This window comes from Cynoglossus semilaevis, chromosome 4 (assembly GCF_000523025.1).
Source record: "Cynoglossus semilaevis isolate Cse_v1.0 chromosome 4, Cse_v1.0, whole genome shotgun sequence".
In the NCBI taxonomy this organism is placed as follows: domain Eukaryota; kingdom Metazoa; phylum Chordata; class Actinopteri; order Pleuronectiformes; family Cynoglossidae; genus Cynoglossus; species Cynoglossus semilaevis.
The window spans coordinates 7,347,141-7,365,879 of NC_024310.1; the positions used below are offsets into that span (position 1 = coordinate 7,347,141).

Sequence of the window (18,739 nt, forward strand, 5' to 3'; positions counted from 1 at the left end):
CTTAATGTGAAAATAGTGAACACACGTGACTTTCTTGATATCAGTCACAAAAACGGGGGGTGAGGGGTGATTGATTCAAAAATCAAAAAAAAAAAAATGATGCAGTAAATCTGTGTGTCGCACAGTGGCACGACGGTGTGTGTGTGTGTCATGTCATTACACTGACTTCCAAGACAGATGCAGTAAATCTAAAAGTGTCACACAGTGGCACGACGGTGTGTGTGTGTGTGTTTGTGTGTGTGTTTTTGAATCAGTTTAAATTGATTTTTACAAAACATGTCTTAAAGCCGACTGTTTGGCCGAAGGCGACACTGACTCAGAGTGCTGTTGTCGTATCTGGTGATGCAGAGTGTGTGCCACACAGGTGTGACGTTGTCACGGCTGGGAGGTTAGGAGCTGGTGTTTTTAGATCTCCTTAAATTTCCCTCTGTTTTTCAGGTAATTTAGCTCCTTTTCCAGATCCGTGAACATCAGCTTCCAGTTCACTTCCTCCCATGAAGCTGCTTAGTCATGCCCCCAGTCAAACACCTGTCCTCTGTTATTCAGCTGATTTGCTGTGTGTGTACATGTATAATCCACTCACTGTTGGTTTGGTGTTCTTTATTCTGTTATTCCCACAGCAGCTCTGCTCTACCTGCCATTTATGTGCTGTCACCTGAAAAAAAAATCTCAGCTTTTTGTCCCAACCATATTTAGACGTGGTTTAAATATTTATTTTCTAGCTCCCTGCCCCCCCGGTGGTGCCTGCCCCTCTGTTTGAGAACCATTGCACTAGACCAGGTTTTAAGTAAACCACCAATACAGGATTGGTCCGTCCCTGCAAACCTTGATGTACAGTCATGTCATGTACAACTGTACACAGTACACGTTGTCTGTGTTGTACTTTTCTGTGTGTGCAGTATACTGCAGGTCTGTTTGTGTACTCTGCGTGTCTGAGAATGTGGATTTGGTGCTGCGGTTCAATTACCAGCCCGTACATCTGAAGAAGGCCTATATTTACCACCTGCTGTCTTGGAGGTGGACGCTCTCACACTGTGTTATACAAGACAGGAAGTGCGGTTTGTAAGACGGCAGTGGAGACAAAAGAAAGAAAACGTGTAACTGTGTAAGCTGAGCGAGACACCTACGTTGTTTTTAGAGGACAGAGAGGACAGGACTCAGATGTCCACAAGCTCTCTGTCTGTCCCTCTCTCTCTCTCTGTCACACATACACTCTCTCTCTCTCTCTCTCTCTCTCTCTCTCTCTCTCTCTCTCTCCCTCCCTCCCTCCAACCAAGGGAACATTGTTTCTCGTCCTCTATGCTTCACTGGTCACCTTAGCTGTAGTTCTAAATATAGCTGCTCACCGGAGGCCACCGTGTCATTAACAGCAGCTCACCTGATTATGAGACAGATTTACTTCAAGGTAAAGGCTTTTGAGAAACCACCAGTTATGGTTGTTCTGTGATTTTCATTTCAAAAAACAGAAAGATCACGGTGACTTTTCATTTAAAACCTGCACTCAATCACGCGTCTAATAAAAATTTCTCTCTCCAACTCACGTCCGTAAAAATTTAATGTCCCTAATTAATGGATATCTGCACCTTTTGCTATGTAGATAAAAGTCAGGGACTGCATAAAAAAAGAGGCTGTGATTCTGCATCAAGTGAATTTGTTTTCATGCCTCAGTGGAAACACAGAGAAAAAAAAAAGAATTAAGAATCAAGTCATATATTTATAAAATGCACTTCAAACTACATTTACAGCAGCAGCACCTACTTCTGTAGTCCATTAGTTTATTAAAAGAAAAAAAATCTTCTTTTTCACCATGAGGTTCTGGAATGATTGTTAAGGAAAAAAAATCTCTCTATATCTTTTCTATTTATTATGAACAATGACAAATAATTCACTTTTCACTGTCAGGTGTCATCAGGTTTTCAATGTTTGTTTTATAGCAGTAGACACAACCCATTAGTTAGAGCACGTGTTCTATGTATGGGTGAGCAGAATGTCAACACATATTTATTAAAATACAATGACTCCAGAACATGCAGTTTTAATTTCAAAAACATTTTTAATAACATTCAAAATGATATTTTCAGAGTGAAAAACACATATAGTAAAATGGCAGAATATAAAATAGTCTTTAGTTGCACGACAAAATCTCCTCTGGATAAGATGTGAAAATTAGAACAATACAACAACAAACGTGAGCTCATTGTTCCAGAATCTTCTTCTAAGAACTGACTTAATATAAGACGGATTTCATTAATTTTATTGTTTATCGGAATTCTGCTGACCAAGGGAACGGAGGCCAAAAATTCACTTAACGTGTTTTTATGCGACTCAGAAGGAAAGTCATTGTTCTTTGAATGTTTGCTAAGAGAATTCTCGTGACATTGTTGTGTCGTTATCTCATGACGAGACCCGCGAAAACCTTCCAGATGTCACGTGGTTCTGCCAGTGCACCACTGTTGTTCTGTTATAGCTGAACACGAGAGGAACTGTAGTCCATGTCTATTTATTCTATATTTCACCTGTTCAAACCGCAGTGATGATCTTAGATTAGATTTTAAAGAGCTCGCAAAATCCTGTTTCTTTAATAAACAGCTCGTTTCTGGGCAGTAAACAAGGAGGAAGTCCACAGTAAACAACATTGCCTCATGAAAACGCGTAGCTAATTGTGACGTCACAGAGTTAATGTAGTTTGGTTAATTCAAACTATTAACAGGGAGTTTTACAGCCCAATGATTTACTCACATTTTCCTTGTGTTTAATATTTAAAGATTGGTGGCCAGATTAAATAAAACTAAGTATTGATAGAAAAATAACTAAAATAAATGAATATGTTCAGAACAGATTAAGATAGAGAAATAGCATAAATGAATATGTTCAGAACAGATTAATAAATGAAAGTCAATTTAAATCCTTATATTTCTAAAAATACACCTTAAATAACGATCTACATATGATCTCATGTACCTGGGACAAATGTGTGTGATGAAATGTTATCTTTATCTTTCTGATTACATCTGCACCAAACTGAACAAACAAACTGGTGTAGTAGAGAAAACAACATCTACGTGACGATTCATGTCTTCAAAAGATGGATTACTGTCATTGAAATATTCTGCTACTGCGACTGTAAATGAAGCTCATATTGTACAAAATTAAATTTAAATGTATGCTATTAATGAAGGTCCATGGTATCTATTATTCAAAAGTCATTAACTTTAAGGACAGCAGAATGAACACAACTTTAACACAGAAGATAAAAATATTGTAAATAATGTATGCACTACACAGAGTAAACAGAGAATACTGTAGTTAATAATACCATCAAGTCATGACAGGTGACAGATGAACAGATACCTCTAGGACCGTAAAGATCCAGCTTCTTTATGCATGTTAGAAGTTTGCAGTCTTGTAGTTGACCACAGCACCATCCAGTGTTGAAATCACAACATGGCAGGTGTGTACCTGTAAAGTGCAATGAAAGTGACTCTCGTGACTTAATGACGATGCTCGTCACCATCCCGATGACTTTTATTTTCAAATTTATTTGCTGATTAAATGTGTCAAACTCCCACGTGTTTTTTTCTTCCTTTTAGATTCCTCACATATGTGGCTGCAGAGAGATTTATAGTCGGACTGTCAGACGAGATCCGGTCCAAGAATCAAGTCTAGTAGTTGGTCCTGATGGGACAGAGCCAGGGTCAGCAGTGAGTCAGGAAAGAGACACGTCAAAAAAAAATAAAAAAAATAAAACAAACTCAGAGGCGCTCTGGAGCAGATCTGTGTCCATCTGTGCACATGTAAGTGCTGCACTAAAACAATGGCTGCGGTGGCAGCCTGCCATGCATGTGCTTCCTGTCGTCATCAGCCACTCTCAGGAGGAGGAGATGGAGAAGAATTTTAAGAAAGAATTTAATTTTATCCCATGCGTCTCAGTAGTTATTCACCTTCCTGTTATTCTGTTCAGGACAGCCTTAAATCGAACGCGTCCTGTCTTCTCTACTTACTGCCTCGTGTGGTGCTTTCAAATAAATAAAGGACATTGGAATAAAAGGAAATTAACACAGTACAAGAATCATAATAATCCCATTTATCCAGTTCCTGTGTGGCCAGAGTGAAAACAACCGAACTGTTGATCTCTGGGTCTCAGCTGTCTGTTTGACAGACTATTAAGAGTCACGTGAACGCAATAACTTCTTGCTTTTTTATTTATTTTACAATAGTGAATCTATACAGGACCCATGTTCATGCATTAATACAAATATGCTCAGGCTTTGATTCCTGAATCAAACCACTGCGGTTCATCGCTGCGGTTTTTGCACAGGAAGCAGCAGAGCCGCCTTCGTTACCGACTGTGTTTTACTGCTGTACATTTTCAGTGTCAGTTTAATAATTTCTGCCACTGATACTGTATATCAGAGAACGCACAGTACTACACGTCACGAATGGCTTCGTTTGTGGAGAAGAAATGTTAGCTTTTATTTTAAAAATACAGCAATTCTGCAAATAAACACCAGGAAGACAGATATATAAATATGACTCATATTATATGATTTTTTTTCTGCCCGGTGCTCTTCCACATGTCTCCAGAAGGTGGCAGAAGAGACCAAACATTGGTCGTAAACACCGTTGCAGATCATTTATCTGCAGTCTGACTGTAGTTGGTCCAGCGATTAACTCTGCAGCTCTGTTTATCTGTCAGTCTGTTCCATAAAGTAATAACTTTCTTTGCAGACATTGATCTGAATGATTTTCTGCTGCTGATGACGACACAGGAGAGTCTTCACAGAAATTCTAATTTCACTGCTCATCCTTCAGTCTAAATGTTCCTCCTCGAGAGTTGACGCTCCAGCTGGTTGACGTCGCAGCTCGTCTTCCTTTCTTCCTTTCTGCTTTGAGTCGCGACCAAACATTTGTAGTCATAGAACTGGGAATTCCATAATCAAAAATGAAAAATCCACGACTGGAAAGTTTTTCCACTTCCGAACTAATGTGGAACATTTGCTGCCGGTTAAACTGAGACCTTTGTATTCAGATTATTACACTGTGGGAAAAAATGAGTTGCAAGTTTGACCGTGCTTCCTTAAAGTGACTCCTTAACCCGCTTTAAAGGGACATTGAGTGTTTTTTTTCTTTGTGGAGTAAAAAAATATATAATATATATAATATTTCTTAATGGAGTAAAAAAATATATAATAATAATAAAATAAAGAGAATACGACTTTAAGACAAGTCATTTGACTATATATATATGTTTTAAAAATTCTTTGTTTCCATCCATGACAAATCAGATAGATCTACAGTATAACCTGGGATGAGGTTTGGTCAAATGTGTGGCCTTCATACCAGTTGTCAGTCAACCCAGATGAGGGGTTTTGGCACGAGGACCATATCAAACCTACAGTGCTGACAAACTTCTGTGGCTTCTCTTATTTTTGCATGATTTGCCCTTAGACAAAGTTTTCCTTAGCTGCAGTGATCTTGATCTCGAAGCAAATTTCAACTGACAATGAGACCCAACCACACGGAATGTTTGGTGCCAGAGGTTGAGCACAGCGGTTACAAATTTACAGTCGGGGATGTTTAAATATAAGGGAACTGAACTTGAGTTCACATTGAAGCTGAGCCGGTTTATTGGATCAAGTAGAGAAATAAATGTAACGTTGAACTGCATTTATGGTGAGCTTCTAATTAAAGTGAGGTAAGTGTCCTCTGGTGTTAGGTACGCACTGAGCATGCGTCAGTTTGTCTAGTATGTACTTTTTTAGCCTAGGCAGCAAAAGTGAATGAAAGATTTTTTTCTTTATTTTTTTTCTCTTTGGCGGTGGGGGGTTGGAGAGGGAAACAGGAGTTTGCAGAACTAGATCTTTTAACCTGTCCCAGTAACATCTGGCTAATAAAAACAAGAATGCTCTGGGCTGTGTTTTACTGCTTATGGGACCACTTTACTTTTTCCATATGCTCGTGCAGAGATACTAACCCTCACCGATCTGTGTTTTGCAGACTTCTCCTCTGCTCCACTCCAAACTCGGTGACACTCTGCAGATTGCACCGAGGAGCGTGTGCACAGACGTGTGTTGGCCTCTGGCAGGCCTTCACACCTCGGTGCTGTGCTGTGGATCCATGTGCCTTGGATCCGCCGTGTTCCCTGTTTCCAGAGCAGGAGAACAGTTTCTCATGCTGATGGTGAACAGCGTGACACGGTTGCTCTGTGCGACTGTGTCGTTGCGTATGTGCGTGTGCGCGCTCATGCACTCTATGTGCAAGCAGCCCAATGTCACCTTGACCATAATCTACAAGAGGCACCGAGGGCGCGCTGCTACAGCGCAGGGAAGAGGAAGAGAGAGGGAGCGAAAGGTAGCCGCGTGGCTCCGAGAGAGAAAGAGAGAGAGAGAGAGAGAGTGTGTGTGCGCGGAAAAACCAAATGTGTGTGTGAGTGAGTGAGGGAGAGAGAAAGAGAGTGAGGGAGGCAAACTGAGGTGGGTACAGCTCTCTCAGACAGCACAGTTGTGGAGGATCCTTCTTCACATCCATGCAGAGCGGCGCAGAGATGTCAGGCACATCACACACAGGTGGGTCACAGAGCAGCCGGGAAGACAGGTGAGACAAACCAGGGGGCGTGTGTCTCATGCTTCCGCTGTAAGCATGGAAGTATTTATTTTACATTGTGGTCATCTAGGTCGACTTGGAATTCTGACTTTTTTATTTTTTATATATTTTCTTTAATTGACGATGGATGGTGGGCAGGCCGGCAGGGATACAGAGGTGTTCAGTCTGACCTGGGGGGTCATCATATTTGTGCAGGTGCTTTGAAAAAACAAAACAAAAATATTTACAATTTTCTGAACCTTTAGGGTTTATAACGAGATATGAGCACAAAATAATAAACAACAAATAATTCAACACTCAGCGCAAGCACCTCTTTAATGTTGACTGGTGGTTAATGACGTGTAACTGTGAAGCAGGGAGACAGAGCTCCCTTTCTGCAGATGTCAGGTGAGTGTGAGGTCCCACAGCCTGCTGACAGGCAGCACCGCAGCTCCAGACAGCCGCAGCAGGACCTTCAGACTCCCCTTCAGCCATCACTGCATTTGCCGGCGCTCTAATAGAGAAGCACACCGCCACATCCTGCCCCCTCCGTTATGTGACTCCACCGCCGGGTGAATACATCCATGTCCTTTTCTTTTTGCCGGAGAAATGAGTTCTCGGCCAATCACTACTCAGAGGGGGCGTCCCTCTCACTCCCACTTCGATTTCAAGCTTTCTCTCTCACGATGCCTTCAAGTGCCATCGGAAATGCCACCATTTTTGCATGTAAAGCGTTTTAATTTGACGTGGACGAGTTACCGTTTGCTCAGAACGTTATTTAAAACTAGTCACTTCTCTTAGGATTCTTTATTTTACACTTGTGATAATGGAGTGTTGTAAAATAATAAAAATAAAATAGTGTTAATTGGCATAAGATCCTCATCCGAGAACACATGTTCAAGTAAACATGGGCGTGTCCAAAAACATTTTAATATAAACTTATATTTTTCTAAACAAATAAAATAAATTAGAACCAGATTTTCCTCTGCCTCCCCTAAGATCAACACAATAACAAAGCCTACAGTGAAGGTGCATTCAATGTTGTTTTATATAAATCTGATCTGGTTTTGTGTTCAAAACTTTAATAGATCAAAAATGAATTTATGTTTGAGGAAAACAGTATTTTATCTCTGGTTGTTAGAAGGACACCTGCTGGCCAAAGTGAAACAACTTCAGGAAATACCAACAACATTGTAGTCAACCTTTAATTGTGAGCATTTTTTTTTACCACAAATTAAATCAATCAAAAATCCCCAACCCAAATAATTGTGCGTTTGAATTTTATGTCAATAAAAAGTTTTAATATTTTAATAGTAGTAAAGTTTAATCTACTTTTTAATTATTAAAAAAATTCGACTATTCTACTATCAGTAGAGCAAACAGAATATAAAATAGAAATCATTTTTAGTGAAAACACTAATGTTCAACCCGTTTCTGCACTTAGGAGTGCGTTTCTAAAAAGGTTTTCGCCTGATCTGCTAGTTTCCGAGTTTAAACCCAGTGCCTGAAGGCATCGCTGGGCCCTGTGACGTCAGCAGCTCCACTGCGCTCCCTCCAGCAGCCAGTCAGAGAAGTGATGCTCTGAACGCTAGACTGCAGCATCTTTACCAGCGACACACCGAGCAGCAGATATATCTTTCTCTGTGTTCGTGCGTGTTCGTCTTCACCCACACCCCGTCCTCCCTGGGTGTCTTCAGGAGCCGAACCCCGGACCGGATAACACCAAATATCAACCTGACTTTTTCCCCCTATCGGATTTTTTCACCCCTTCTTCTGCTTTTATTCTTGCTCCGAGGGAGAGAGAAAGAGAGTGAGGGAGGCAAACTGAGGTGGGTACAGCTCTCTCAGACAGCACAGTTGTGGAGGATCCTTCTTCACATCCATGCAGAGCGGCGCAGAGATGTCAGGCACATCACACACAGGTGGGTCACAGAGCAGCCGGGAAGACAGGTGAGACAAACCAGGGGGCGTGTGTCTCATGCTTCCGCTGTAAGCATGGAAGTATTTATTTTACATTGTGGTCATCTAGGTCGACTTGGAATTCTGACTTTTTTATTTTTTATATATTTTCTTTAATTGACGATGGATGGTGGGCAGGCCGGCAGGGACACAGAGGTGTTCAGTCTGACCTGGGGGGTCATCATATTTGTGCAGGTGCTTTGAAAAAACAAAACAAAAATATTTACAATTTTCTGAACCTTTAGGGTTTATAACGAGATATGAGCACAAAATAATAAACAACAAATAATTCAACACTCAGCGCAAGCACCTCTTTAATGTTGACTGGTGGTTAATGACGTGTAACTGTGAAGCAGGGAGACAGAGCTCCCTTTCTGCAGATGTCAGGTGAGTGTGAGGTCCCACAGCCTGCTGACAGGCAGCACCGCAGCTCCAGACAGCCGCAGCAGGACCTTCAGACTCCCCTTCAGCCATCACTGCATTTGCCGGCGCTCTAATAGAGAAGCACACCGCCACATCCTGCCCCCTCCGTTATGTGACTCCACCGCCGGGTGAATACATCCATGTCCTTTTCTTTTTGCCGGAGAAATGAGTTCTCGGCCAATCACTACTCAGAGGGGGCGTCCCTCTCACTCCCACTTCGATTTCAAGCTTTCTCTCTCACGATGCCTTCAAGTGCCATCGGAAATGCCACCATTTTTGCATGTAAAGCGTTTTAATTTGACGTGGACGAGTTACCGTTTGCTCAGAACGTTATTTAAAACTAGTCACTTCTCTTAGGATTCTTTATTTTACACTTGTGATAATGGAGTTTTGTAAAATAATAAAAATAAAATAGTGTTAATTGGCATTAAGATCCTCATCCGAGCACAGATGTTCAAGTAAACATGGGCGTGTCCAAAAACATTTTAATATAAACTTATATTTTTCTAAAAAAATAAAATAAATTAGAACCAGAGTTCCCTCTGCCTCCCCTAAGATCAACACAATAACAAAGCCTACAGTGAAGGTGCATTCAATGTTGTTTTATATAAATCTGATCTGGTTTTGTGTTCAAAACTTTAATAGATCAAAAATGAATTTATGTTTGAGGAAAACAGTATTTTATCTCTGGTTGTTAGAAGGACACCTGCTGGCCAAAGTGAAACAACTTCAGGAAATACCAACAACATTGTAGTCAACCTTTAATTGTGAGCATTTTTTTTACCACAAATTAAATCCAATCAAAAATCCCCAACCCAAATAATTGTGCGTTTGAATTTTATGTCAATAAAAAGTTTTAATATTTTAATAGTAGTAAAGTTTAATCTACTTTTTAATTATTAAAAAATATTTCGACTATTCTACTATCAGTAGAGCAAACAGAATATAAAATAGAAATCATTTTTAGTGAAAACACTAATGTTCAACCCGTTTCTGCACTTAGGAGTGCGTTTCTAAAAAGGTTTTCGCCTGATCTGCTAGTTTCCGAGTTTAAACTCAGTGCCTGAAGGCATCGCTGGGCCCTGTGACGTCAGCAGCTCCACTGCGCTCCCTCCAGCAGCCAGTCAGAGAAGTGATGCTCTGAACGCTAGACTGCAGCATCTTTACCAGCGACACACCGAGCAGCAGATATATCTTTCTCTGTGTTCGTGCGTGTTCGTCTTCACCCACACCCCGTCCTCCCTGGGTGTCTTCAGGAGCCGAACCCCGGACCGGATAACACCAAATATCAACCTGACTTTTTCCCCCTATCGGATTTTTTCACCCCTTCTTCTGCTTTTATTCTTGCTCCACCAGCCGTTCACTCTCCTCGTTTGATTCCAGCTCTTTGTCTTTCGGTTTGTGATTTTTGTTTTTTTGTTTTATTTATTGTTCCGTGCCGCTGTGTAGCAGAGGAGCGCCACCATCCTTCGCCGCTTGACATGAGTGCGCTCTTTTATCCGGTCGCAGCGGAATGACACACAATCGTAGCCCGCATATCCCAGAGTTGATGGAAGATTGACGCTTCTGCGTTTTTAGTCGACCAGAAGATTATCCAGCTGCACTGCTTTCGGATTTTCTCTCCACTTAGAGCTGATCATCCGCTGCTTTCTGTCCCTGCGCAGCATCTCTCTCTCTCTCTCTCTCTCTCTCACTGTACGCACGGCGCACCACCGAGAAACGCGCAGCTCAGCTCTCCGTAAGAAACAGGCGTATTTTCCTATTCCTAAACCTTCTTCGCCTCAAGGTCTTGTCTGTACGGCTACGCTGCGTAAAGATAACGGAAAAGGGGGGGAATTGAACGCAAACGCAGCCCAAGCATCCAACAGCAAGCTCGAAAATGATGGCCGGCGGTGCTGTACAGCAAAACGGGATTTTTTCAAATCCTCACCATCACAGTCAGCAACCACACATGGAGTCCGACCCACCAGACTCGCGCAAAAGACCTCTGGAGACGCCGACGGAGGCTAGCAGCACCAAACGCACAAACACGGGAGGTAAGAGCACCGTTGGGGGGGAGGGTGATGATGCGGGGAGCTGGTTGGGGTCTGGGTGAATGTGGGTCCTGAGGTGTAGCGGAGAGAAAGGAGAGCAGGTTGATCTGATTCGGGGGAAGGGGTCGTACGATAGAATCCCACTTTATACACCTTACACGTACGTATGCGGTCAAATGAAAAGGGAACGCTGTATTTTTAAACTCGCTGTTTGTTGTGTTTAGCCGTTTGCGACCAGTTAGAATAATCACAGGCCTCCGCTTCTGATGGAAGGAAACAATGAGGAGGACTAGGGGGTGAGGAGGGAGGGGGAGGGGGGTATGAGAGAGGCACTCAGTTCCTTCTGCGCACATCCTGCTGCTGTGCAGATAATCCCATGTTTATTCCCTTTATTTAAAAAAAAATGAAAAAAAATAAAAAATAAAAATGGCGTTATCCTGAGGTTTACGTACAACCACAGCGGCCATGCTGGGACCAAACACAAAGATGTAAACAAGTGAGAGGCAGCTCGAGCCGCTGCGTGATTGCATGCTTTCATCCATCCAATCCGGCGACGGATGACCTTGTGATAATCTCACACAACAACCGCCATCGTCGCTTTGTGTGCAATTAGCCCAGACGGGCGGATAAACAAGCGGACGCACATGAACAGCAGCAGGCCTGAAGACGGGGAACCAGAGCTGCTCGAACACTGCGACACTCTCTCGGTGTTCAGATGTGCCTGCAGCTTCTCTCATGTTTTGCTCTCCTGCCTCTAGGAAACACAGACAGAAGAGGGGAGTTTTTAATTCCCTAAAAGTGTCAAATCATGTTTCTCCATTATTCTCCAGCTCAGTGAAATCTGGACATGTCTCCATGGCAATCACCATATTTGGTTTTTTGTTTACATGCTGTCATGCGCCAAGCATTCCCATCATCCGACATTACAACCATCAGAACCCGCTCGTGGCCATGCACCTCCATCACTGACATGTGGACACATTATATACAAGTCTGAATATTCTCCCGCCGAGGACACTGACGTTTAACGTGGAGTAGAATCCGAACTTTACACAGAACTGGTGTGTTCTCAGTATTTGTTTGGGACACAAAAATCGCGTTGCTTTAAAGACCAGGTTTAGAATAAAACAAAAGAAATAAACAAATATATTTGGAATTTTCCATAAATATTTGTAGCCCCAGAGTTAAGAAATATACAGCAGAATAACAAGAAATACAGACAAAGAGTACTAAAGTTAAAATCTGTGTTGAAACTGTAAATTCATTTGAAATAAATATTTATGAATAAGCCTCATACAAAATGCTCGATACAATAACAAGAAACAGATCCTATAAAGAATAAAACAAGTAAACAAATGTACAGCTAATTCTCCTAGCAACCTAAAACAGACATTGTGATGTTTTGTTACATCAACCGCTGGGTTAGATTCAGCCAAGAGACATACAGTATCTGAGAGTACTAAAAAAAAACGTACTTACAAAAACAACATGCAGTCGTTGTAAATATAACCAAATGTTCTTGATTAATGTCAGGCCGACAGTATATGTCTACAAAAACAAAAACAGAGCGTGTAAAAATGTAAAAACTGGTCACTGTTTCCTACAATTCGGAGGCATGTTTGTGCATATTCTTACGTTCTTAAAGTCAACCTCAGGGAATAATGAATACTTAATTAATATATATATGCAAATTTGGTGTGATTTGATTTGATTTAGAGGCAGAGATAATCAAAGAGCGCTCTCTATCAGCAGCAGGAGTGCAGGGTCATCTGATATGGAAACAGGCTTGAATTATAATTCAGCTCTCGCTGCAATTACAAATGCTGAAGACTCTATTATCTTATATTTTTTTATAGAATCTAATTTGACGACCTGGCTCTCGTTAATGAGCTGAAAAGGTTCATTTTCTCCTGCGACAGCATTTCACGCAGCCCTCAGGAACAGTAACAGACATTCCAGGGACAGAGACAGTGTCCGTCTCAGCGGCGGAGGCGAAGGTGTGAGCTGCATGTTAGACAGCGCTGTTCTCCTGCAGATCAATGCAGTGGAACCCTCTGCCCCCTCTACCACCCCCCGCCCCCCGCCCCTGTGAAAGTAAATCAGCTCATCTGTTTAGACAAATGAAAAGGTTGTGAGGATGATGAGGATGTTAAGTGCAGCTGAGCAGGCATTTACTCAGAGGAAGATCACCAGGTCAACGCTAGCAGGAAAATGGTGATGGGCTCACATCCAACACACACAAGTATCTCCAAAAAATAACATTATTAAAATAAGTCAGATTTTGTTTTGGGGTTTTTTGATTGAAAATAATAATAATAAAAAAATAATTTTGTAAATTAATTAATTGCTGGGTTTCAAAATGTTCTGTCATATGTTTGAACTCTTTATGTGATTTTCATTATGAAATGACCAAATGACCAATTAATCGTAACATGTGATATTTCACTTTAGTGATTCATACATTATTAGCAAGATGTAAAAACTGTTCAAAGTTCTGGCCATAATTCAGTACTGTTTTTGTATGAGCACTTTTTTAAAAATAAATTGCACCCAGACTGCAGTTTTGAACCAATACTGCTAAGAGATCATGATAATGGTTGTTTTTTTTTTCTGTATGATTAGTTTACACCACACACTCCCCCCACCCCTGTGCTTCCTCTCTCTGTAGTGGCCTTCCTGCAGCCCCTATTTGAAACTGAAGGCATTGTATTCCCTCACCAAGAAACTGAGACTCATGGTAAGACAGACTTGATTTTGATCTTCTACCTTTTTTCTTTCAAATATGGAATGGTCACTGTAACCTTCTGAGTCAGCAGTTATCAGAGTGTCAGGGCCTTTTGTTGGTAGGTCTTCTGACCACTGCAGGGCCTGAAACCTAACCAGAATTCCAGTGACATGTAACACCTTCATCTGCTACTCATGACTCAGAAAATGCATGTTGATATGTTCTTATAATTTCTCTTTCCTTCAGTGTCATAACATCCATTCTCATGCCTTTTATGAACAAATTCAGTGTTTATTCATTGTCACTTGCCAACATTTGTGCCTAAATGATGACCTCTGACCTCATGCTAACCATATTATCGAAACGTTTGAGTTTATCACTACTGATTCACTGCTTTGTCTGTCACTTTAACTCCACTAACAGACGTCTGTGTCCAGTTTCACATGTTTCTCTCCTACAGGTACAGTGAGGCTGAAATGTTTCAGTCCAAAACAGAGATTTTGTGCTTTTATTTTCACTTTTTGGACTTAACTGTTGCTGCAGCTTAGATCCAGATGTGAGGAGTGATGCACAATGCATGTGTTCTACCATCGCATTCGATCAGATTTGCTGCCGTACAGACACTAGATAGTACGTTGAAAAGACAAAGGAAAAGGAAAAAGGAAAAGTTGACTGTTTCCACTGACCTTTTGGTCAGGTTTTTGTTTCCAGGTTTTATCCGAGTGTGTCCGTTTGTGTGTATGGAAAACAGACAGCAGCGTCAGACAAATGAGCTGGTCAGCTGTCAGACGGTAGATGTGGAACAACAGTGCAGCGCGGCAGCCCTGCTGCTCATAAATCATATCTGTCTAATAAATAGCCAAAGGACTTAAAGACAAAAGATCAATGAGAAGCTGCTGTTCACCGACCACCCCCGACATCAGCCTCACTCCAGCCCAGCAGGCTTCTTCCCAGTATTACAGAGTGAGGATCTCTTTGGGAGCATGTAGACATTATATGATCAGAGTCATTAAACCGGCTCATTATCTAAATCTGAGTCTAAGCTGCAGCTGTTTTCAACTGAGGCAAGACATAATACTTACCAAATGAGTAAATTTGTTCTGCTGCTGGGCAATCAGGGCTCAGTGTTCTGACCGCGTGGAGTTGGCTCATCTTAACAAAGACGATACACCGGTGTATAAACCCGTTGATGGGGAGCGCTGGTTTGGACTCACTGCGTCTGAGGTATGAAGTGCTTCAATAGATTCAGGTTATCAGGGTTTGGAAGAAAGCCGCTGAGCACCAGCTGGAAAAATATCTTCAGTAACTTTACACCACAGTATCATCTGAATCTGTAAAAAACAAAAAAAAAGACTCTTTGCTCTTTAAATAATACAAATAAATCCAAATGGACTCTGTGGTGAGTTGATCCTGCCCTGAATGAACCACGGGCTTTTAAAAGCATCCACTCAGGATGTTGTTGGACGGCTGTGTAGGTCACATGACCAATTATCTTTTTCAAAATAATACTATTGGTCCTAAATCTGACCAGAATAATTTATCATTTTGTACAAGGTTTATCTGTGTTTGGTTGGTGTTTACACGGTGTTTGTACTTTATCACTTGTCTTCCTAGAGACCATCATCTAGATCAGTGTTTCCCAAACTTTTTTTCTGGGGACCCAAATTTTAGAAGTCACAAACTTTCGCGACCCAATGTCAATGTCAATAGATGTTGTTCGTAAACTCCTGGGAAACATGATGTGACCCAAAAAAAAACACTCGCGACCCAGTCTTTGGGAAACAATGATCTAGAGCTGCCATGTTTGTAGAACACATACAAATTATACAGTCTGATTTTTTTTTTTAATTCTTAAATGGCGTGATCGCCATAAGAGCTGCGATATTTAAAGCTTTCACAGCAGTTACATAGAGAGGAGACCTTTATTTATGATTGATGATGTCATTATTGTTTTTATGTATAAATACCAGCCTCGCCCTGACAAAGAAGGACGACTCTAGGATGGCCCCATTTTTTTGGGGGGGGGCAGAAATGATCCAATTAATCTACGACCAGGGGGTCCAGAAATGATCCAATTAATCTACGACCAGGGATAATTTGACAATGAAGTAGAACCTGTAGTGTGGCCCATGTAGACCATGCCCACTTAACAAAATTGGACCAAATATAGACAAACCCATATTTGTACTGTAGTATAACCCTCAACGTGCTCCGCTGCCAGGCGTTCTTTCATTAGTTGAAAGTCTGAAGTGAGGAACTGAGAAATTACAGCGAGGCCACTCCTTCTCTGCATTCATTTAGTAAATGGTTTGACTGGCAAGTCTGTTTAGGGACAAAGTAGGAGGGGCCTTGAAATGCCCTTGCCAAGCAATAATCAGGGCGACGAGCCAGTGTATCTATGTGTGTGTGTGTGTGTGTGTGTGTGTGTGTGTGTGTGTATGGAGGAGCAAAGTCGAATCTACATATTGAAGTAACGAAGGTGTGTGTGTGTTGTTGAACCGTGCTGCCGTTGCACGTACGCACATCTGACATGTGCACACATGCATGCTGGGTATTGAGCTGTTGCTTTGAAGTTATTGATCTTGACTGGGGTGTAGAATCTTTTTGTTGGGACCTTTGTCATCGACTGGCCGTCCAGCTGAGGCAGCGAGAGCCTCGTGTTTAGCTGTAATGAGTGAAACAGGACCACCACGGAGGACAACATGACAAAGAGTTGGTTTACTGTCAAAAATATTTGTTTTTTTGGTACGCCGAGTTCCCTTCCTCAGCCTATCGTCGACTGCGTCGTCGTGCTCTGCGACATGCTCGTTCTTTTTACCCATGAGCCAGAGCTTTGCTTGGCCGCTCCCTTTCCTCCCTCCCTCTTCCATTCTCTCCACATCTTCGTCTTCTTCCTCCTCGCCCATACTAATCATGTTCTACTTCAGTCCATCACGACTTCCCCCTCTCCCTTTTGTCCTTCTCACCCTCATCCTCCCATCTTGTCTCCCCCCACCCAATCCTCTTCATCATTCGTGTTGTCATTGGCGACGTTCCCTCGAAAAAAACCTTTTTTTCTCGAGGATGTCGATCGATTTCAGCCACAGTCGGTGGGAGTCTGCCAACAGAAGCTTTGACTCTAATTCTCATCCTCCCCCCTCCGTACCTCTTTTTTTAATCCACTGCGTCAAAGTAAAAAAAAAAAAATGAACCCCCTTGTGGAGGGTGGGGTGAAGGCTTGAAGAGGTGGGTATATTCCCACAAAAGGAAGCCCGCGATTGGTGAAGTTCGACGCCCGTCACCGCCAGCTGGTCCGTGATAGGTGAAGAGAGCAGTGTGGTGATGAATATGGATGAGAGATTGATGAAAGGGCCGATGCAACGAGGGCGAGTGGACGGGCCCCCTCCTCTGAAATAGCCTTGGTCCATAAACAATACACACTGGTGTGTACACATGCGCTCGCACAGAAACAGACGATACACACTGCAGGGAGAGAACGGAGACGACCGCTGTCGTTCTCATTGTTAGCCTAGCCGTCGTGCCTGCGTTAGCGTTTACACTTACATGGGTTGGGCGTGATTCTGTGTACGATCACAGTTGAACGGCTGACGTTAAACTTTTATTGTGCTGCAAAATTTTTTATACGCTTTTTGTCAGATTCTTTTGTTAAGTTTTGAAACAGAATGTCTCCCATGACGTCTTTGATGCATTTTTTAAACCGCCTGGGCCTCGGTGATTCTCCTGTGGTTTGGATGAAAGATTTATTAACATTTAAATTTTAACGTTGCATTTTTAACAAAGGGAAAAAAATAAATTATATAAATATAAAAAATAATTAAATTAATTAAATTCTATATTTAAAACCAGAGCATAAAATGCTTGTATGAAATTAATGTAAATCCTTCAGGTCGAAAGAGTAGAAAGAAAATATTTAATACAAATTGACATTTAATTTTTTTTATTTTTCGTTGGCCAACTCTAGTTTTATCTGATACTATGACTTATCTTGTTATTTTTGCTTCATTTGAGAGGGTCGTGGCGTCATTTAAGTCATGTGATCAGGAGAGTGGCGCCCCCTGTGCACGTGGATGGTCACCAGCTGAAATGTCAGGTCTAAATTGAATGAATTACACAAGGGAAAAGGTGAAACGTCCACACATGAAGCCACGCTGAGAAGATAAACGATAAAGAAGGCCAGCGCTCTGTTTCTGACTGACGATGTCATCTTTCAGACCAAGACAGCTGCTCAGAGTCCAGCCGCAGCTCCCAGTGTGTGTGTGTGTGTGTGTGTGTGTGTGTGAGAATACCACCCCTCAACAAAAGAGCAGAGGATTGGAGGGGGTGTGCTGGACAAAGCCTGCCACCTCCCACCCTCCATCCGCCCCTTTAACTCTCTCTACTTAGGGGAGATGAATATTTTCCAAGGTCCCAGAGCTCCATACCAAAGCCCCCTCCTCCCCCACTGCTCCCTCCCCCTCTCCTCCCCCCTTCACCAGTTGAGGTTATGTTCACACTGCTGGGGTTCTCTCATGTTTGTTCTTTGTACAAGCGAGAGTCATTTATGTCATGTAACCAGCCGCAGTATAAGTCAACAGCTAGGAGACGGTTATAAAACGTCCTCTTTTGTTTTTGTTATATTTGAGATTCTCACTTTAATAAAATTTCACTTGGAGATGAATAAATATTTATATTATATTCTTGACATTTACTGTCGTCATAACAAAACAAACTTTTAGTCCATTAGTCCATTACGATTTACAATTTGTTTTTAATAATTTTACCTTTCATATGCAGTCGCTGCATTGATGAATAGTCAGTAGTTAAACACTGACCCTACAGGTTTACTGATAATCAGTGACCGTGGAGAGCGCTCTAACTACAGACGTGTTGGACGGTAAGAATGGACCGTTAATGACTTACGAGTGTTATAAACAAATCAGTCCAAAAAGGCAACACCCGGGCGTCTGTACGTGACGCAAAACCACCAGAACATGAGACGGGATGTGTGCTCGCTCTTCAACCCGGCTCACCCCCCCAC

The 18,739-nt window shown here is 42.0% G+C and overlaps 1 protein-coding gene across 3 annotated transcripts in view; it reads left to right on the forward strand.

Moving 5' to 3' along the window:
* Nucleotides 1-8,404: 8,404 nt before the first annotated feature.
* Nucleotides 8,405-18,739, forward strand: part of nova2 (NOVA alternative splicing regulator 2) — a 64,698-nt gene continuing 54,363 nt past the window's right edge. The window contains exons 1-2 of one of the 3 annotated variants that reach the window (XM_008308844.3): nt 10,006-11,000; nt 13,666-13,734. In XM_008308844.3, coding sequence (XP_008307066.1) covers nt 10,844-11,000; nt 13,666-13,734 — 226 coding nt within the window. In that variant the 5' untranslated portion in view covers nt 10,006-10,843. Of the gene's footprint in view, nt 8,505-10,002; nt 11,001-13,665; nt 13,735-18,739 lie in introns of those variants that run through there. The other 2 variants (XM_017032010.2, XM_008308845.3) reach the window with 2 other exon arrangements.